Source organism: Heterocephalus glaber, unplaced genomic scaffold (genome assembly GCF_053883595.1).
Source record: "Heterocephalus glaber isolate CG9 unplaced genomic scaffold, H.glaber_assembly_v1.0 deba00001497, whole genome shotgun sequence".
Classification (NCBI taxonomy): domain Eukaryota; kingdom Metazoa; phylum Chordata; class Mammalia; order Rodentia; family Bathyergidae; genus Heterocephalus; species Heterocephalus glaber.
In genome coordinates this window covers 46,221,386-46,244,195 of record NW_028258320.1, presented here as the reverse complement: position 1 = coordinate 46,244,195, position 22,810 = coordinate 46,221,386, and the positions used below count along the sequence as shown (strand labels likewise).

General features: G+C 37.0%; 1 protein-coding gene across 5 annotated transcripts in view; it reads left to right on the top strand.

Moving 5' to 3' along the window:
* Tm9sf3 (transmembrane 9 superfamily member 3) overlaps nt 1-22,810 on the top strand; it is a 78,502-nt gene that overhangs the window by 15,867 nt on the left and 39,825 nt on the right. For all 5 annotated transcript variants that reach the window (XM_004838577.4, XM_021253131.2, XM_021253130.2 and 2 more), the window contains 5 exons: nt 3,071-3,193; nt 5,434-5,594; nt 6,916-6,993; nt 14,862-14,993; nt 16,565-16,731. In XM_004838577.4, coding sequence (XP_004838634.1) covers nt 3,071-3,193; nt 5,434-5,594; nt 6,916-6,993; nt 14,862-14,993; nt 16,565-16,731 — 661 coding nt within the window. The remainder of the gene's footprint in view (nt 1-3,070; nt 3,194-5,433; nt 5,595-6,915; nt 6,994-14,861; nt 14,994-16,564; nt 16,732-22,810) is intronic.

The window sequence follows — 22,810 nt, the reverse complement described above, 5'->3', positions numbered from 1 at the left end:
CTGAGAGAATTGATGTTTCTGTGGGGCAACTAGATTTTTTAGTTATCTGTGATGTTGCATTGCCTACATGCTTAGAAGAGGAATTTCATTAAAACACGACCATTCATTACCCTTTATACAACTTGCCATGTTAGATTTTTCCCATTTACCACATTTCATTCCTAGATTTTACATCAGTGAAACATATTCCTCAAGACTTCTTGCCAATCCTGGTGAGAAATTGCTTAAAAATTCCATTTTATATTGACCTTTACTTCTACAACAACATATACACACACCCCATTCATACACAGATGCGTGCATATGTGCATATTCATAGTGATTCTTTTGCAAAATAAATGGAAAAACTATACTCTTAAAATTTGTGAGAATTTTTTCTTTGTATTACTCTGTAGGGTACTGAAGCAGGAATAGCTGGGGATTAAAAGGATGTAGTCAGTTACAGACAACACCCTCAAGGTCTCAGGTGATTTGAAGGAGCTATCATGCTGGTTCCTACACTCTATTAGGGAGATATGGAGAAAAAAACCAAGGGACTTTGGAGAAAGGAGCAGACTGTGAGAAGTGGGGATCTGGGACTACTCTGGGGAGGAGGGGATGGGATGGGAAAGATTTTAGAAGTGAAGTTAACAGCGCAGGCAGAGTCCAGAGGCCAAGAGAGCAGAAGGTATGAGGGAACTGCGGGAAGTTAGGTTGGAATGTAGGGAGAGAGGATGATAGATCTGTTGGGAAACAGTTGAACTAGAGTTCAGACTGTGAGAAATCCTTTTTTTTTTTTTTTTTTGTACTGGGGATTGAACTCGGGTCCTTGTGTTTGCAAGGCAGGTGGCAGAACCACTGAGCTAAATCCCCGGCCCTGTGAGAAATCTTTTAGAAGCTGTGTACAGGTAAATGTCATACTGTATAGCTCAGAACTTCATCTTTAAAACTACCACATTGTTAATGACCATTATAAACATGTCTTATAACAGCAAGGAATTTATTGGCTTTGCAGAGGTAATTGTGAGTTCTACAACTTCCACTTCAGCCACTTGCCACACTCTAAGCCTGAACCTTCCTTTTGTTATGGTTGTCCTCTGTGGATGCAGTTGCCTGCTGCCCTTTATTCATTGTTACACTCTATGAAGTTCTCATTTGGGGACCACATGCTGACAGTTCTTGCTCTTGTGGGAATCCTTTATAGCATCATATTTCCTAACTGTCCTTTGCTTCACTCCTCAGCCTGTTTTTAACCTTAGGAAAATCCTAAATTCCTTGCTGCCCTAGAAGGGATTGGATAGAAAGAAAATCTCTGGAGGATTAGATATGTTGTGGATTATATTTGAATTATAACTCAGATTGCTCTTTCTTATGAAGAAATAATGTAGGGAAGGGGTCTAAGGGAACAAGGATGAGGGGTGAAGAGGAGGGGAAGGGGAAATAAGTAGAATAAAGATATGCCATGTACAGGAACCTAATAACTTCAATGAATGTAAACATTATATGCCATAACATGAGCTAAGATTAATATCAATAAGAATGAAAATCTGAGATAGGAAATTTGAAGAGGGGTGAAGGGGATTAAAAAAGGAAACAGGTTGTGGTATGTACATGTACCCACTTCCCAAGATGACTGTAAACTGCATGTACTGCAAACATACTAAAAAAAAAAAAAATAATGTGAGAGGGCTGAGGATGTAGCTCAGGGGGATAGCACCTGCCTAGCAAGTGCGAGGTCCTGGGTTTAATCTCCAGTACCAAAAAAGAAAATGGGAAAAGTAATGTGAGAGGTAGCCATAAAATTGGTGATTCAACTACAGTTGAGGTTGAAGTTTTAATCAGTTTTTAAGATTAAGGTTCAGGAAAGTTGCATTTGAGTTCTAAATAACCGGTATTATAATTTAAGAGAATTTAAAACAAAACTGTACTTTTTTATTCCTGTTAAGATTGACTTATTTTTTTTCCTATTGCTTAAGTAATACACTGTGTTACTTACCGTTTTCTCTCATTGCTGAGACAGAATACCCGACACCCAAAGTTAGAAGGGAAGAGGTTTATTTGGCTTACAGTTTGTAGAGGTTTCAGTCCATAATCAGTTGACTCCAAGACAGGGATGACAAACAGGCATGGCAGAGCAGAAACAACATGGTGCACACAAGGCACAAAAGTAAAAAGAGAGTTTAACAGCGTCTTTCTGCCCCTTTTATCTTATTCAGACTACCAGGACTAGGGCAGTGCCAAACTAATCACTCACACCTAGTGGTTTAGTAATCACATGTCCTTAACCCAGCATCGCACATTCCAGGTTCAGATACTTCTGAAGAAGAAAATCCTGCCTCATCCAAATGAGGCTTTGCGGGGGACATCTAGACACAAGCCATAACATATACCAAATAGTTTAATCTGTTTGCTTGCCATTTAGAGTATTTGTAGGTTTAGGGATTTTGTTTTGTTAGAAACATAAGCATATTTTTGAAACAGACTTACAAGCTAAAGACCATCTGAACAGATTAATAATGGTATTTTTGAAAGTAGTTAAGAGTGGAAATGATTCATTTGTAGGAAGACTTTCAAGTAATTTAGGAACAATGATACCTTTGAATCTAATTATGAAGAATCACTGGGATTCCTCATAGAATCTATGGCCCTTGTATTTCTAAGAATGTTAAAGTGAATGTTAATCTCAGAAATCTTCTAGACATTATTACCTCTCTGTTTAGGATCATATTTGTCAGATTTCATATTTGTTAATGGAAACCAAATCATATTAAGCTTTTTATTTTTATTTTTTTAAATCAATTTGTTTTAATGTTACTTGATCGATATTGTAAAAATTATTTTATGTAGGGAATTTTTTCACTTAGGTAAAGATAATCTTTGAAAATATTGTTAAAATTCTTTTATTGTAAGACAAATACAAAGATACATAAGAGGAAAAGATAGTATACTGAACCCCCATGTATTTATCACCCAAACTCAACTATTATACATAGAAATTTTAACTTCAGGAAATACTGGGGTTTTTTTCTTGTGTTTTCTTATGACTGTTTTGCAAGCCAGTGGGCTAATTTGCAATTTTTATTTTATGCAGATGATGTTATGCCAGCTACTTACTGTGAAATTGACTTAGATAAAGAAAAAAGAGATGCATTTGTATATGCTATCAAAAATCACTATTGGTACCAGATGTACATAGATGACTTACCTATATGGGGTAAGTATTATACGTAATATTTAAGATTGAGAAGTATTTGCATAATGAACAACATTCATATTATGACTCTGTTAAGGTAATTATACACTGGATCATGATGTCACTGTTTTTACTGTCCTCCATAAAATGATTTTAATACTGATCTTATAGTTCCCTTTTACTTGAAGGACTTTGGCTATTGCCAAGCTTTACATGAAGCTCCTTCAAAATATAACTTGTATACAGTATTAAGTTTTTAAGATTCTAGGAATTAAAAGGTGCTTGGAATAATCTGAAATATCTTTTGCTTCCAATTTTGTCACACTTTATATTAACTTGTTCTTTGAAAGGGACTATGTAAATAGAATTTTAAAGTTTAATTCTGCTTTTTTTCATTCAGTACTGTGGTGTGGTTTTTGGATATGATAATTTCTCAAATGGCTTGTTTTACTAGTTCCTGCTATTCTCTGAAACTTTCAATACTTAAAAAATTTTTGTTGTAGTCTTGCTTATCCATACCATAGAGAAGAAGAAGTATGGCTCTTTACATTTCTTTAACACATAACACTTGATTAAATTCTTTAAAATACAAAGCTTAGCCAACTAGATAGTCAACATTTTTCTCTTCATAATCCCACCTCCCCCTTATGCTCCTGGCATCTGCTGTTATATATGCTATCATTCATATTCTTCTAATTCTTAAAATTGTTAGCAGACTGTTGATGCTCATGAGAAGCAAACTGAAGCCCTGAACATATCAGATCAGAGTTTAATATTGTACTTGGATGAAATTTGTAAGATAGTTCATCCCAGAAGATAATTGTACATGCATCATTGTTACTATCTTGTATGTTAGATATATAGTAAGCATTTCATATAATGATTGTAATTAGTGTTATGGCAACACAGGTATTTTTGTGATCATCTCTGGGGGGATAGCATGAAGATTTGCCAACTATTTACTGAAGATTTTTGAGTCTGTAGATCAGGAGAATCCAGTAGGCTAGGCTTTCTTCATTTTTGGTAAGAGAGCAGGTTTCTCCCATGTCTTTTCTATTGCTTATAAGTTTCTTGTCTGAATCCTCAGGTTTTCTTTTCTTTCCTTTTTTTCTTCCTGTCACTACAATATATCTCTTTTAGCAACAGTGACAACTGTGCTTTCTTGCCTTAGAATAAAAATATTTAGCCCTAGAATTTCAGGGTCTGCAATGTTTGGGAAGATATTTGCATGTCTTAGAACAGCTGAACCATGGAGAATCCTTACCAGAAAAATATTACAATCTGACTTTTAGGGGGAGTAAAGTTTTCAGAATCTTTCAAAACCATCTTAGAGAAAAGCTTTGGTGTCTTTACCCTCAAAGTCTGGTTTTCAGAGTAGATAAGTAAATACAGTTTAATGAAATTAATTATTAGGATTTTCTTATTCCTCTACAACCCCAAGCAGCAAAACTTACTCCTTGAATTTGTACCAGTTAGGGACTCACTTTGTTTAATTAACAAATAACCCTTTATAAGAAATTATTTTTCCCTCATTTTTTAATGGGATGCATTGACCATAAAGAAAAGGCCCTGAGAAGTAATTTGTAGAACATAAAGCTCTTGGAAAGTGTAGACTTTAGTGGGGAACACCGGGCAAATAGCTGACAGCTTGAAGATCTCACACCTTCTAATAGCTCAAATCATGATTAAAGCGATCATTTTAAGCTATTGCCTCATTACCATTTTATCTTCAACACTTGTTCCAATTTGATGATTTCCCAGAGACAGGTTCCATGCCTGAGGCACAAAGAGGAGGCATATTTTAAGTATTGGTCATATACACATGTGGGTTAGAGGGGCATACATGCACAGGCATCTTTGTAGGAACAGGTAGATGATAGGTTATTGGAGAAAGCAGTGGACTGAGCCTCTGTAAACCTTGGTTATAATTATAGCTTGATCACTAGTAGCTGGGTAACCTTGGTAAATGGTGATATCTCATTTCCTTAAAATTTTGAGATGTTAAGGAGTATGGACGTATAAAGTGACAATTGTTGCTGTGGAGGTAATAGTAATGACAAAGTGTGAACATGGAGGATCAAATTTATGACCACTTATGCTGAGCTTTCATCATTTTTTCACCACGGTGTGTCTGGAAATGTCCATGGTGTTTGTTAAGTACTAGTCAAACCAGTATAAAAATTTTTAATAAATTTATAGCTTTGGAATGTTTTCAATCCTAAGTGATACTATCTTCTATGAAGTATTTTTTTCTTTTATAGGTATTGTTGGTGAAGCAGACGAAAATGGAGAAGATTACTATCTTTGGACCTATAAAAAACTTGAAATAGGTTTTAATGGAAATCGAATTGTTGATGTTAATCTAACTAGTGAAGGAAAGGTGAAGCTGGTTCCAAATACTAAAATACAGATGTCATATTCGGTAAGTATTAAAATATAGTATGTAGGAAGAAGTGTTTGTGATTGTGTTTTGGAGCTTTAGTAAATGAAAATGTAGAGCTGGGCATGACGGTACAGGCATGTAATCCCAGCATTCAGGAGGCTGAGGGAGGAGGATCATTGCAAATTCGAGGCCAGCCCCACCTACATAGTGAGTTGAAGACCAGCCTGAACTACATAGTGAGACCCTGTCTCAAAAAAACAGAAAAAAAGTAAATGAAAATGTAGTGTGAAATTGCATGTAACAGAATACTATATTAAAACTATATATCCTTAGTATAAGCCTCTTAAAAGCAAGGAGATGTGTTTCAGGTCTGTGGTATTAGTTACTAGTAATGCATTTGTAGGACTGACCATTGTTCTGACAACATTTACCATTGTAATTGGGCAGGTCAACTAACCCAAGCCATGTATTTAATGGTTACACATTTAGATCACAATACTTGAAACATTTTTAGTTTTTTTTTATTTTGTTTTTTGTTTTACTCTTGCAGATAGAGATGAAAGTTGCTGGAATGAAATAATTTACTGTGGTTTGCTTTATCTTTTGGAAAGATGTACTTTTGCAGAGTAAGAGCTTGTCAGGGCTGTTTAGCAGCTGTCAAATTTATTATGTTGTGTTAGGCTTAAAAGTGGTAGAAAGAGGGCCAGGGATTTAGCTCAGTGGTTCCGCTGCCTGCCTCAAACCCACCGCCTGCCTCAAAAGTGCAAGGTCCTGAGTTCAATCCCCGGTACCAAAGAAAAAAAAAACAGTGATAGAATAAGAGAAATCCAGTGTAGGTAGCCTCTTTGCCAGTTACTGTCCTGGTAGCTGGAATTGAGTGCATCACTTGTAGCCAATTTTGGAAGTTTTTAAAGCTTTATGTATGTGTACCTAGTGCAAATAATATTTATATAACTAAACTTACAGAGAATGTTGACTTTTGGTAATAAAAATAATGTGCTCTGAAGATAAAGATGTACAGATTTTTATTTTAATTAGTTTAAACACTTGTGACGTGAGCTTCTATTAATTTAGTTCTTCGTACAACTATCAGGTCAGGGTATGTCAGCCAAAAATAATGATAGTCCTTGAAAACTGAAATGATTCCTCTAAGGAAAGTTGTGAGTTTTGTTAATACATAAAAAAGAAATTTAGTTAGTTTTGTCATACTTGTTTCAACTTCTCAAACTGTCAGTAACTTTTGCCATTTCTGTACTTAATTTTAATTCTGAGTGTATACAGCTGAATTTTACACAGACTTTTGTCATCGAATTATTCATTTGTTTACTAGTCTTGACTTTCAAATGAAAATTTTTTTCAGGTAAAGTGGAAAAAATCAGATGTAAAATTTGAAGATCGATTTGACAAATATCTTGATCCATCTTTTTTTCAACATAGGGTAGGTAAATAGTCCCATATATTTTAAGACATTGTATATGTATGCAAATCAGTTTCACAAACACTGAGCATCTCTTTTACATAAGGGACTTGGGGATATGGATTTCAAGATTCAGTTAATGGTGATTTCAGATGAGAGCTTTGAGTCATAAGGGTGGTAAGGGAGTTTTAGAGGAACAGTCAAAAGGTTGCCTTCATTGTGCTATGTTTTCCACACCCCACCCCACCCCCGGTACTGGGGATCAAACTCAGGACCTTATGCTTATGAGGCAGGCGCAGCACCACTGAGCTAAATCCCCAACCCCATTGTGCTATGTTTTAAACCAATTAAGACATACATGAACAGTACACTATGTGGGAGACCAAAATAACACTTTTATTACTAATGATACTAATATTTGAGATTGTAGCTTATATCCATGGTCAGATGGGCTTCTTGCTACTGAAGCTTAGAATTAGAGTTAACATATTCAGTGTTGGACTATTATAGGCTTCCTGATAGGGGCACCTGCCCTTATAAAACTTACAGTGTGAAGAAACAGCAGAATGCATCCATTGTAATGGAATGAATGAGAGATTGGAGTGAGGCTATGAATTTTTGCAGGAGGAAATTTTTCTACATCGAAAGGAACATCAAGCTAAGCATGGTGATGCATGCCTATAATCCCTGCACTCAGGAGGCTGAGGCAAGAGGATTGCTGTGAGTTTGAGGCCACCCTGGTCTACATAATGAGTTCAAGGCCAGCCTGAGCTACATAGCAAGTTCCTGTCTCAAAAACCAAAAAAAGAAAGAAAGGAAAAAAAAAAAAGGAACATCAAGACTGGAAAGAAATGCCTCCCACATCCCTAACCTCCCACCAACAGAAAAAAGCTGGATCTCAGCTCTCGCTGGCATTGGTGGCATTGGTACCAGTTGTGCATAGGTAGCTTTGGCTTATCACAACAAATATAGGCCTTATTTTGGTGGTTCCTTTCTTTGAGGATAGAGATAAAAAATTTATAAAGTATAAGGGGATATATCTATTTTTCTGAATATCTTCCTGAATTACTTCATCTTTCTTTTGATACAATCTTTGAGCTGGAATTTTGAAGTTTATTACCTAGTTTTGATTTGGTCCATAAGATTTTATGGTCTCAGATTTATGTCAGTGCTTCTAGGTTCCACTAGAGCTTATTACTAATTATAATCTTCCTCAGGGTCCTAGGATTTAAAAAAAATTAAGCTATATGGGATTTAATTCTCACTGAAGGATTTAGCTCACTTCTATTGGAGATACACTTTTCTCCTCCATTTCTCTTCATGCATGGATGCTCCTCAGGTATAATTAGTCTTAGTCCTCAGTCTAGGAATCCAGTTACAGGTATGGTCACAGACCAGCTTGAAGTTTAGATAATATTTGAGAATGTGAGGGCTCTCAACAGGTATTCCCTATTGGAACTTCACATCTGTCTTGTTTTTTTAATCCCATTGGGTATTGAGGACTTGGAGGAAACATTGCCTTCTAGCATTTTTACTGCAGAAGAGTGTACCATGTTTATTTTTCAGTACCCATTAATTGAGCATGTGTTTTAGAAATGTCTTTTTTTGTACTGCGGATCGAACTTATGTCCTTGTGCTTGTGCAGCAGGTGGCGAAACCACTGAGCTAAATCCCGAGTCCTTAATTGAGCATGTGTTGTGTGCCAAGCAGTGTCCTAGGTAAACAGGTCACATTAGAAAATAAAAGACAAAGATCTATGCCCTCTTGGAGCTTACGTTCTATTCTCATAAGTAACGTAGACTGTGCTTGAAGTACATTGAACAAGAAAAGAGCAGTAGAGCAAGACTATCACAGGCGTAGTGAATTGCAGTTTTAAAACTGATAGGCTGAGTCTTTAAGAGGAACTTGTGAGCAGAAGCTTGAAAGTTGAGGGAAATAAGAAATGTAGATATCTGAAGGAAAAGATATTGGAGACAACACCATTGGAAAGCCTGTTAAAAGTGGGAACACACTTGTAGTTATTTGAGGGATAGGAGGAAGATTAAGTCAGAAGGGTAGTAGGAACCAGATGATCCATGGCCACTATAAATACTTTGGATTTTACTCTTGAATGCAAAAGGGTTGGGGGATCATTGTAAGGGAGAGTTCCTGGGGTCAGTAATAAGAGTTGAGGGAGAAAACTAACTTTAACTAACCTAGTTAAAGACTTTGAAGAAAAAATATAAAAATGTATGGTATTTTGAAAGCCAAGAGAACAAAGCAATTATGGAGAATAGAGAAATTAATTCTAAATGGTAGCTGGTGTATCAGTATGATGTGTTTAGTCAGCTTTCTTTTACTCTAATGAAATAAGTGAGATAATCAGCTTACAGAGAGAAAGTTTCAGTCCATGATTAGTTGGCCATAATGCTTGGAGTCTCTGGTGAGGCAGTGTATCATGGTGGGAAGCATGTGGTAGAGCAAAGCTACTCACCTTTTGGCAGAGAATCAAGAGAGATACAAAAAGGGATAGAGTCTAACTGTTCCCTTTGAGAAAAGTCTCACAATTTGCTTTTGAGGCAATACCCTCCAATGATTGGAGACTTCCCACTAGGCCCTGTCTCTCAAAGTTTCCACCATCTCACATACAGTATTGCTAGATTGGACACTGAGCCTTCAACACATGAGCCTCTGGGGAACATTCCTGATCCAAACTATAGCATATGATGATGCATACTGAAAAGTGACTATTGGAGTCATTTAAAGTTATTGGTGAACCTGACAAAGTGTGACTTTAGTGTAACAATGGGTAAAAATCTGAATGGAGCCTACTGTAATAGGGGAGAGGATTGGTGACAGGAAGTACAGGTTTTGTTTGTTTCTTTTTTGTGATAAGGATTAAATCTGGGGCCTTTGCACTGAGCTGCATCTCAGCCTTTTTTACTTTTGAGACCTGATCTCGTTAAGTTACTTAGGCTTGGCTCCAACTTGTGATCCTCCTGCCTCAGCTTCCCAGAGTCTTGAGATTATAGGCATGAACTGTGGAAGTACGATCTTGTGATGAGTTTGGCCGTAAGAGGGAGCCAAAAAATGGTGTAGTGGCCTGTAGAGAAGACAGAGTCAGGAGATTTCTTTTAAGATATAAGAAAAATATGTTTATTTGCCAGTGGGGTTAGTGGTGAGTATAAAACTATCAAGGCAGGTGAAAGAGGAGGGAGTTATCATAGTGTTTTTCTGAAGAAGGTGGGAGAGGATGGAATCTGCTGTGTAAGTGTAGCATTTGTTTCTAACTCATTGACTAGAAGCACAGCTAAATCCAATTCTGGCCCTGCCATTCACTGACCTGGTCAAATGACTGAGATTTTCAGCTTCTTTTTCCTTAATAGTGGAGGAAGGATCCTAATAGCATGCAGAGTTATAGGGAAGTTTCTCTTTGATGCTGTTCATAAGACATTTAGTTTGGGGTTGGCACGCAGCAGGTGAGGCAGTGGTATTAGTATATTTTGTTGTTCATCTCCAGTTCTGTCCAAAATTGGTGACGGATGGAGGGTACGGTTCTAGCATTAGTAACACTAGGGGGTGCTGGAGTGCAGCAGTTAGGGTCAGTGACCGCTTTGTGATGCCAGGATTCTTTATTATTTTTAGGAAATGTTTTTCCTGGGGTAAAAATTGCAAAATCATACTACATTTCCAAATTTTTAGAATAAAGGAATGTAAGTGTCAGTCCATTGGTATTGGATTTTAATAGGTTTTGGTTTAAAATTTGTATCTTAGATTAGAAGATAGCTGTATTAGAAAAGTTTGCAGTTTGAAAATTTAGATTTATTTTTACCTGAAACATAAACATAAAATACGTATTTATTAGGTACCATGTGATGTTATAATACGTGTATACATTGTGTAGTGTTTGAGTCAGGGTAAAAATCTCTCTTCAGACATTTATCATTTCTTTATGGTGCAAACATTTGAAGTCCTTTTAGTAACATAGTACATTGTGTATGACCATACCACCCTCAACGCGCCCGATCTCTTCTGATCTTGGAAGCTAAGCGGGATCGGGCCTGGTTACTACTTGGATGGGAGAAATATAGTACATTATTGTTATCCGTAGTCACCCTACAATATAATGGCATATAAGAACTTCTTGCTCTCATGTAATGTAACTTGCACCTATTAATCAATTTTTTCCATCCTTTTCTGCTCCTACTCTCCTCACCCTCCCTCTGGTAGCCACCATTCTCCTCTCCATTTATGAGAGATCAACGTTTTTAGATTCCATGTATGAGTGAGATCATGCAATATTTCTTTTTTTTCATTTTTACATTACTGGGGAGTGAACCTAAGGGCTTTGCACTAATAGCCACACACACACGCACACACATACACCCTTCCCCATTTTTTAGTTTTTATTTCGAGACAAGGACTCACTAAAATGCCCAGCCTGGGCTCAAACTTGTGATGCTTCTGCCTCAGCCTCCCAGAATGCTGAGATTACACAGTACCCCCACCCCCTCCCCGACCTGTGATACTTGTCTTTCTTTGCCTGGCTTATTTCACTTAACATAATGATCTCCATTTTTGTCCATGTTAGAAAGTTTAGCATTTTAGGTGTATCTTTCTTTCTTTCTTTTTTTGGTACTGGGGATCGAATTTGGGTCCTTGTGCTTGCAAGGCATGCGGTGGAACCACTGAGCTAATTTCCCGGCTCCCAAGTGTATCTTTCTTATTACTAAATATAACAATAAAATTTCTCTTTAAAAATTTGATTAATTGGCTAAAAGAAGATATATTATATTTTTCTTTTTTCAAAAACTTTTTCTAGGTTATTAATTTCCTAAATGGGAACAAAATGAAATCCTTGGAAAAGTCTTGTCATTATAGAGTGCTTTTATAAATCTTAGGAGACACTTTTATGATAAATTCATATACCCTTTAGGGGCAGACATTTAAAAATATAATTTATTCATTGTTTCCTATATGATTTTGGTAGATGTTCAATAAATAAATAGTTGATTAAAGAAAAATGATTTTGGGCCGGGGATTTAGCTCAGTGGTTTCACCACCTGCTGTGCAAGCACAAGGACCCGAGTTTGATCCCCGGTATCAAAGAAGAAAGATGATTTTATAAAGGCAGAATCAATTGTCTGCCTTCTTTTCAGGAAGAGCTATAGAGTTGTGTCCTTTCCTTGAAGCCTCAGTGCAGGTAGCAGAGCCAGAACTGCCCTTCACCGTGGTGCACCTCCTCAGCACATTAGCCCTAGTTAGTTAAAATCTCTCATAATTATGCAGGACAATAAACTGTATATTGTTTTCTGTAGATTGGCATGTAGAATTTTAGAGCAGGAAGATTTTTGTGAAGAACTGGAAAATGTAGATGGGAGGTTTTATGGAGATAAGAGCACTGCTGAAGTTGGAATTTAAAGAGTAGGTAAAATTTATGAAGGATAGAAGTAGGTCCCATTGAGAAGAAATTATGAAAAAATAAAAAGATGAAAGTTAGTAAGCTGTATTTGTGGGTCGCTGAACAGGAATAGGCCTGTTTAGGATATATAGTATAATGGAAAGAAAGGTTGACTAGAGAAGATGAGTTGACCATGGTCATGTGGAATATAGACTATTAGGGAAATAGTTTAACTTTGATATGAAAGAAGTAGGGTATATCACTCTTAAGTTTTGGAGAAGTGATGTATGAACATGATATTTCAGAAAGGGTAATACCATTAGCAGAAATTAGAGAATCAGAAGTGAGTGCTATATGTGAGGGAAGATTATAAGTTTACTGTAATCATTCAGGCAGTCTGAATTTGAAATTCCAGAAAGGTATTCAAGTGTAAATTATTGTAGTTAACAAAGGTCTGAAACATGAGAGAGAGGGCAGGCTAGAGATTAGGGCAGGGTGGGGACAAGGAGTGGAGGGTGTCATCATTACAATGCTCCTTATAAGTTCTGAGAGTCCAAGCGGTCACAGCAGAGTACTAAAGCCTGGGACTTTTGGAGAAGTTCAAAGAGGATGGGAGGAAAGGCATAGAAGATGAAAGAGGGGAGGTCGGATGGGAAGGTGTTAAGGAAGGTCAGTGTGGCAGAGAGATCAAGGAGAGGGAATGGATGATTGACTGCTGAATCCGTTTAGAAGTTCATTGCAGGCCTTTGAGATAAATTTGGGGAGGACAAAAGTAACATGCATTGTATTTTGGAGGAAGTGAGGAAAGGAATGGAACATGTAATTATTTGAAAAGTGTTGACATTGAAAGGGAGATGAGACCAAAGATCAGAAGAATGAGAGAACAGAAAGTCAGATATTTTGAAAGATGATAATAATAACACTAACTTTCAGATTCTGTTTCAGTGTTTTGGATATGCCTGCCACTATCCTTTGTGGTTATTATCCTATTTAAACTTTATGACAACTCCAAGGGTAGATACTGTTATAATTGAAGACCTTTGGAGATTGTTAATGGTGGAGAAAGGTGAAGGTTTAGGGGAGCAAAATAAGAGGGGGGAAAACACCTCAAAGTGAATGAGATCTATAACCTAGAGCAGCGATGGTAAACCGTTTAGAGACTGAGTGCCCAAACTGCAGACCAAAACCCACTTATTTATTGCAAAGTTGCCAAGGCTGCAGTTAAACCTGAATGCTGCTCTGATGGGGTGACTTGGCTCACAGGCCAACAGAGAGGGATCTGTGTGCCTGCTGCAGCACTTGTGCCATAGGTTCACCACTGGCATAGAAGAAAGATTGACTTCAGAAGGGAAATTGCTTCTAGGAGATTGACAGGAGGAATGAAAGTTTAGAAGGATATTTGAATAACCAGGCATGGTGGCCTAAGCCTGTAATCAGTCCCAGCACTCAGGAAGCTGGGAGGATCCCTGTGAGTTTGAGGCCAGCCTGAACCTCATAGTGAGACCTTGTCAAAGGAAAAAAAAAAGCTACTTGAACAAAAATTGTGTCCTTCTGGGTGGTAGAAGACAGGAGAGAGGATGGTGTTGGGACCTTGAAGAGAAGAGAAATTTCAGAGCAATCCTTAAGGATCTTTTGGTAACTGAAATGTAAGTAAAGGAATAACAGGACAGTGTCACAGACCAAGTTCAAGTCAGATGCACCAAATTCTGATATGCACACAGAGACACAGTAGTACTTTGTGATTATGGACCAGAGTCTGGACATACTTTTGTGACTAATGTGTGGGTAAAATCAAACTGAGGAGAACATTGAGGAACTAAGGGATACTTCGGTGTTTTGTGTACCATGGGTGACTGATTTGGAGAGGATTGAATAATGAGGGTGATAGAATGGAGAGGATGAATTAACTGGAAGCAAGTGAAACATAATTCAGGAAGGTGGCCTAAGTCTGATGGCTAAGTGTGATGGCTTGATTGTGGTGTTTTAAGATTTTCAGACTGTGGCTCAGTTAGGGGTAGAGAACTAACATTTATTGTTGCTACTGTTAACTACTATTCTGTACCTGACACAATAACATGCTTTTTGTATGTTATTAAACCATACAAATCATTTGTAATTCCTCCATTCTTCAGATGAGAAAACTGTGACTACATAGTTAGAAATTGACAGTCTGTTAAAATAACCGGGCCTGTTTGACTCTAGATCCTGTCTTCTTTCTGTGTAATGCTGAATTGCATGCACCATGTAGCCAAATGGTACTTTTTTGGTACAGTTAATTTGATTGGGAACTTCTGTGTGGATGATAGCATGTTTTCTATGTGTGGAAACATACCATAAAGAAAACTAATTCTTTGACAAGTGAATACTTATCCTCAACATTTTTTAGGTTTAGAGTTTTATAGAAGATTTTAAATCTTTTTTGTTTGCATAAACATCTAGTTGTGATCATGAAACCTGTAATCCCTGTGACTATTTCATGTTGATTACATTTTATTTTCTATTGATTTAGATTCATTGGTTTTCAATTTTCAACTCCTTCATGATGGTAATCTTCTTGGTGGGCTTAGTTTCAATGATTTTAATGAGGACTTTAAGAAAAGATTATGCCCGGTACAGTAAAGAAGAAGAAATGGATGATATGGTGAGTAAACATTTCACATTATACTGATAGGAACAGTTTATCTCAGTTATTTTGAATGTTGATATGTTCATAATTTCTTATATGCAGTCCTGAGGCCAGATGAGTTTTCAAAATACAATTTTTAGGTTTTAGGCATGTGTAAAACTCCCAGGGGCGTCCAGGAACACACCCATTAATTAACTATATTAATGTTTTTTTCAGTAAAATATGAATGTTCACCCTAAGTTAGATAAATTAACAGTAAAAGTAATCTTTTTTAGGGGGTGCTCCTGGGGATCAAACCAAGGCCTTCACACTGAGCTACATCCTCACCCCTTTCTCATTTATTTTGAGACAGGATCTTGCTAAGTCACTAAATTTCCCAGGCTGGGATTGAACATGTGATTCTCCTTCCTGAGCCTCTTGAGAGTGCTGGGATTATAGGTGTGAACCCCACCAAGCTATAAATAACCTCTTGTTAGTTCAGGCTTAAGTTTTGCATCAGATAAGGACACATAAAATTTATGAAGTAAACTTGGTTTTCATAATTACAACTAGGAGGTTATAGACCTGTATTAATATCTTTGTAATACTATTAAATATTGCATAAAATTCAGGGAGTAGATGGAAAGATTTACCTTTAGCTCAGGTTGTTCAGAGGAGAGATTTGTTTTCTAAAGTATTCTAAATTGTGAACAAAACATGCTCTATAAAATATTAATGGCTATTCTGTGTACGAATACTTCCTCTTTAAGTTTGGGAACTACTTAAATTTTAATATGTTAAAAATGTATTGTGACATATCAGAGGGTAGGTAAGATATTTGTTCTTTCTCAAAACATACCTGACCAGGATCTTTCCCACCTTAACTCCCTCCCAAAGAAAAAAACAGATTACCTTGAGTGACTGCCATTTCTTATGAAAAGCTGATTTCTTTTTACAAACCACTATAGACCTGGCAGTGGTGGTACACGCCTATAATCCCAGCACTTGGGAGGCAGAGGCAGGAGGATTGCCAAGAGTTTGAGGCTAGCCTGGACTACATAGCTCAAAGCCAGTGTGAACTACTACATAGTGAGAACCTGTCTCAAAAACAAAACAAGAAAACCGCTATAGAAAGCCACAGTCATGAATAGAGTCTGAAAGTAATTGTAAGAGAGTACCGTGTTTTCCCAATATGACCATTCCATTTTGCTCCCCAATCTGTCCTTCCATTCTTTGAGATTATCTGAGCACAACCAGGAGTCAGTCACCCTCCTGAACTCTAGCACTTTGACATTATCTTATTAAGGATATGCTGTTTTAATTTGGGGGCTGTTTTTTGTTTTGTTTTTTGTGTTTTGAAGCGATCACTTTTTTGTTCAAGCTGGCCTTGAACTCACTGCATAGCCGAGGCTAGCCTTCAATTTGTGGCAATCCTCTGGCAGTGACATTTTAAATATGAGATATCTCTTCTCATTATTTTTAGCCTCTTTGAAAAGCTGTAAATTTGGAGGGAGAGAACTCAAAACTGTATTTTTAAAAATCTATTGACTGTTTTAATTTGATTCTGAATGTTGTTTTTTTCTCTGTACATATATATATTTAAATAGGATAGAGACCTAGGAGATGAGTATGGATGGAAGCAGGTGCATGGAGATGTATTTCGACCATCAAGTCACCCATTGATATTTTCCTCTCTCATTGGCTCTGGATGTCAGATATTCGCTGTCTCTCTCATTGTTATTATTGTTGCAATGATAGAAGATTTATATACAGAGTAAGTGCTTATATTTTATTACTTTTTAGTTCTTGAATAGTTTTAATCATTAAAACCTTTTAAGTCAATCATAATTAAATATTTGCTTATTTCCATTATATTAGAATTTAAATACTATATTATTATAGGCAAATAATGAATAATAACCTGAAACTATATTTCTCTGCACATGCTGAATCTTACTACTATCATTACTGAACATTTTGATTGGTTACAAAGCTTATGTTCTATTACAGAGTTAAGTAGAGGTTACTTTCAGTTCAGAGCTGTTTAACAGTGAACCAGGTGTTTCTTTTTTCTTTTTTTGGAAGGTTGAACATTCAATTAGATCTTATAATACCAGGATTACACAGTTGCTAAATTAGTACTTCACATTTCTCTCCAAATCTAGGAGATTCTACGGAATGGAGGGATTATAAATAATGGTAAAGAGTGATGGAAAATTTGTTTGAGGTTAGAAAGTAACTGGATGACTGCTTAAAAGAAAAGTCCTAGACTAGTATCCTATCTTTACATGCTGGTTTTTTTCCTAATAAAATTATTTGTTTGAAATTTTGATTCGAGGTCTTTGAATTGAATGAAGTTGTATATTCCCAAAAGTAGTCCCATCACCTTGTGCTCAGAGGGCTACAACATCTAAAAAGCAAAAGATTTTCTGGTACATAGGTGGCAGTGGTTCTGATTCAGGTACTTCATGCTACTTCATGATGCCCTCTGTCAGAATGACCCTATTCTCTAGTTGTATTTCATACCACTAGTTTAATGTATTCATGCCTACTATTTCAGGGACAAGCAATAAATTTGTGCAGAAAGAATAACTCTTGAGTTGTGTATTAAATATTTTACTGTATACTAAATAGCTTTTCTTCTCTTAGTAGGTTCCTTAAGAGTAAGGATTGGGTTTTAACTTAACCTTTTAATTCTCGAAGTACTGTGCCTACACAAAGAGCTTTGCATGTGGAAGAAACCCGATCAGTGCTTGTTGAACTGAAATGAATATGTATTCACAACAAAGTTGTTTCTCTGTAGTTTCTATTTTGTTTCTTTAATATATATAACCTTTGCAATTCACTTACCTCAGAAGCTTTAAATAATTGGCCAAAACTTCAGATTTATGGAGAGTAGTTCATATTTTAGGGAATAATATATTTCAGATAGATTGAATCCTAAATATAAAAAAAATTTCAAATCTGCCAAGAGGTTGTACTTTACATTAAATATTGGCTTAAATTCGTCATTTTTGAATTAATACTGAGTATACTATTCAGCTTTATGAACGACTAGAGAATAACTTTTCCTAGAATCCAAGTTTTTGCTTTGTTTTTCAAAATCTTAGTGTTATATTTTGGCAATTTGTTTTTTATGGAGAAACTCTTCCTAAAGACCTTCAGTTTTTAGAAATAGGAAACAGCTCTGTAATAGATGATATTAGTAGGCAAGTCATGCATTGTTTTTTTACTGCTATTACTGTAAATTGTTGTTTGAAGTTAAAGTAATTACTTAAAAGTACTAAAGCAATAAGTGTTACTATAAGAAGGGCTAATGTAAGTGAGGTGTCATGTTTTTTGCTTTATGAACATTGGCTTCTTTAATCTTTCACATCAACTCTATAAAAGGGACTATTATTTCTTTTCTAGCACAAGGAAAGTTAAGCTTGGAGAAGTTGAGTAATTTGACTGAGATCACACAGCTGTTACTAAAAGATAATGTGAGATTCATATTTAGGCAGTCTTACTATAGAACTTTTCTCTTAATTTGCTATGTTATAGAAATGAAAGTAGCAGTAATAACAAAATGAAGCTATGACAAAGTAAAAAAAAATGTACCCATAAAATTGAGATGAATCATGCCAGAAATGAAATGATTCTAAAGATAATGTAACATGAGAAAATTACTTTTCTTCTGTGATCACCATAATCAGAGAGGAAAAAGTATTTTGAGCATGTAGATTTGTATCACTGTGGATACGCATTGTGTGATATTAACTTTTTAGAAGGCATAGCATTGTAACAGTGACAGTACTCTTGGTATGCTGCTGCAGCTGCTCCTCTAAAACTTTCAGTGGAGAGTGGTAAGCTAGCTGCAAGCTCTGCTTAGAGGTTCCCCCTCCAGTCTCAATACTGAGACTGCCTCTAGATTTCTTAGCGTAGGCAAAAATGGTTCATTGGGGAGGGCCAAGTGAAATGCCATAGAATATGAGCAAAGAGGTGAGGATAAGTCTGATTTTTAAGTCTGATGGATAACTTTGTCTCCAGGGACCCGAAACTTAACACTAAGTCATTTTGGATTCTCAGTCTCACAGGCAGCCCTTTTGAACTCTTCCTGGTGACACTAGAAATTTCTGAGTGGAATTAGACTGTTCTTATGCTGAAAGCAGTCTTTTTGTTTCAGCTTTGTTAGGTCTAGGTCAGCCTTAATGCACATATTTATAAACAGAGTTGCCCCAATTTTTTAACAGTAGCCTGGAAGTACTGGTGAAACACTTGTAGTATTTTATTGGATTCTTGAAAAAACATCAGTTTAAACGCTGAGATGTATGATCCTTTAAACTTGAGAATGACAGGGCCGGGAATTTAGCTCAGTGGTTTCTCCGCCTGCTGTGCAAGCACAAGGACTGAGTTTGATCCCCAGTACAAATAAATAAATAAAAATAAAAATGACCTTGAGAATGACATATTCCTGTATTATACTTGTTTAGCTGAATATTGTATATTGTACTTGTGTTTGGCTGTATATTTTCAGTTATGCATCCTCTTTTTTTTTAAGAGTAGGAAAAATTTATTGGGAGAAAGAAAGCTTCTGCCTAAGAGAGACCGAAGAGGGATGGGAAAGTGGGTTGCCCGCCCACCCCACTTTTCAAGGATTTTTTTTTATACAGCAAAGCCATGTGGTGAGGTGGGTACCTAGTGGGACAAAACTATAAGACCCAATGGAAATTTACAAGGTGGGTATGAGGTAGGGCAAAACCATGACCAACCAGTAAGATTACAAGTACAGTCACCCAGGTAATATTGATTAAATGGGGGTCTTGTGGGGGAGCAAGTCACACAGCAAGTTTATAAGGATTTTCAGTAGGGGTGGGGGTCAGGGATATTTCTTGAAAAGGCTGGGTTAAGACCTTGGCCCCCTCCTACCCAGGTGATTGATACCTATTTAGAATATCAGTTACTGCTATTCATCCTATGTGGGTGTGGTAGTTTCTCTTTTACAATTTTGGCCTTCAGTGAATGTGTCTTCACTGTCCTCCATGTTGGCTCCTCGAGGGCTAGCCCTAACTGCCTACAAGATATCCAATTAATTTACCTATCTGCAATATTCCTCCCTCTGAAGAAGTACCCCTAACTGCTGTGAGGGGGCAAAGGGCAAAGACCATTCTGGCTACTTCCAGATGCAGAGGGTTGTAGTTGTCATCAGCAGGTACAGTTATTCTACACAGAGTCTATCTAAAGGGCCTTGATAGGCGCCAGGCATTATCATCTTGGTAGCCATATAGCTTTGAGTCTGGAGGAGACAAAGCCAAAGAAACAGTTAATACATGGACCAAAGTATAAGGTCAACAGGATTGCTATGAATATAGCCAGCAACTGGGAGGAACTAGTAATAGCCTCCCACAAAGAGGATAAGGAGAAGGCCCAGGGGACTTCAGAATCCCGATATAGAAGTCCTATTGTACAGTTTAGCAATTATAAGCTGTTTACAAGGTTGATCTGGTGGATCCCGGTAAAAGAAGTCTAGCACATTTGTCATTGGTTCTGTTTGTATGACTGCTTTGGAGTTTGGCAGCCTCTAGGCAAGAATAAATGAAACTTTTAAGAAAATAAGAGCATGCATAATCTAAGCATGAGCACACTAGAATGGAAGGGCAGGTTGGGAAGAAAGTCACACTTAGAAATTGAAATAGTGATTGTAACCTGTTGGCTCTTACAGGTTCTACCATAGTTTTTTCCTAATGATCCATAACTGTGGTCAGCTACTGGTATAGCTAGAAACTGCCAGAAGGGGTCAGTGACTGGAGCCCCTTTTTATATCTAGGTTTATTACTATGGCATTATTTTATACCTCTTTTGGTTATTCTTTTCTGCTGAGTGTTTAAGACCAAGTTAAAGTGAGACCTATGTCAATCAGTATGAACCTTTTGCTATCTATCAAGGTCAGTTAAGTCTCCTCAGGCATTACTTTGGAACCATGCATAGAGCCTCTCAATGTCAGCCATCGGGATGGGTCATGGCCTTGCTTGACCCTGTTGCTTTCAGTGAAAGTGGTAGATTTTTCCCTTTATGTGACCCTCCTTTGGCACACAGTACATTTGTCCTCTGGTCCCCAGCAATCTCCCCACACAGGAGGTTGAGTGACTTAGCAAAGATGTAGGATCCTGTAGGAAAGGTTCCTTTGCATCCTAGATCTTTGTTGACCTTGAGGGGCCAGGGCCAAAATATTGGCTGTCCTCAGAGCCCAGTTACCTTTCTAGTTTTGGTCTCCAAACTGTAATTGTTGAACACCCAGAAGAGAAGATCAGTGACATAAGTATTTAAGTAGGAGCAGTGAGCGTAACTATTATAATAGTTAAAACATCAAGCACTTTTGAAGTATAAAGTACAGTTAGAGGGTTGTTATTTCTTACCAACCATTGTTTTTTTAGTAGTTGAATGCCTGCAGAATGTTAACAGACAGCAGTTATATATTATAGAGAAACTTAAGATTAAGAGCTACACACATAGTATTTTAGCATGGCAATCACGATGACATTTTCTTTGTAACACTTACATGTCCATCTTAGTACAGAATAGTCTTTCAGTCATACACCTCCATCTGATCACAAGGCTTTAAATGATATAAAGAAAACTCTTATTTGTTATCCTTTAGTAGGATGCCATGTAAAGAGAATATACATATTGGCCTATAAATGCACCTTACGAGTTCATAATGTTTAGCCTCTAATTTTAGTGTGTGACGTTGTTTCAACTGGCGACTGAATATCCCTAGTGTGTGGTGGCACATATAACATACATTACATAAGGTTTTTTTAATATATCCTTTTATTGGTACATTTTAGGTATACAGTATAATGCCATTCATCATTGGAAATTTGCACCTTTACATAATCTCTTGGTTCTTATTTTTTCCCCCTTCCCCTGCCCTCTCTTCAACCCCACCATCCCTCCCTCTATTTACAGAGACTTTGTTTCCTTTTTTTCATTTTCTCGTATTAATTCCATTCCCTTCTTTCCTTTCCCCTACCCCTCCCACTTACCCTTCCCCTTTGCCCCTTTTCTTCCTATTTCACATTATACCTTTTAGTCCTTATTTACACCTCCAGTTTCTCACACTAGAGAAACTATTCGATATTTACACGTGTGTCCTCTTTATTTCACTTAAGAGTATCACCTCTATGTGCATCCATTTAGCTATAAATGTCTAATTTCTCGTTTTTATGGCTGAGTAGTACTCCCATTTTATTTTAAAAAACCACATTTTCTTGATCCAGTCTCCAGTTGGAGGGCACTTGGGCTGCTTCCAAGTTTTAGCTGTTACAAACTGTGCTGCTATGAACATGGGTGCACATATGTCACTGTGGTATGATTCTTTTAATTCTTTGGGGAAGATACCCAGCAGGGGAATAGCTGGGTCAAATGGGACTTCTAGTCCTAGTTCTTTGAGGTACCTTCATATTGATTTCCACAGTGGTTGCACCAGTCTACACTCCCACCAGCAGTGGAGCACTGTTGCTCTTTCCCCACAGCCCCACCAGCATTTGTTAATTGGTTGATTTCTTGATAGCAGCCATTCTTCCTGGGGCGAGGTGGAATCTCAGCATTGTTTTCATTTGTATCTCTCGAATGACCACTGATGTTGAACATTTTTTCATCTGTTTATTTGCCATTTCTACTTCTTTGTCTGAGAAATGTCTGTCCATTTCAGATGCCCGTTTTTGGATTAGGTCTTTAAATTTGGGAGGTCTGATTTTAAGTTCTTCATAGATTCGAGATAGTAGACCTTTGTCTAAGGGACTGCTGGTGAAAATTTTTTTCCACATTGTGGGTTGTCTCTTCACACTGTTGGTGGTTTCTCTTGCTGTGCA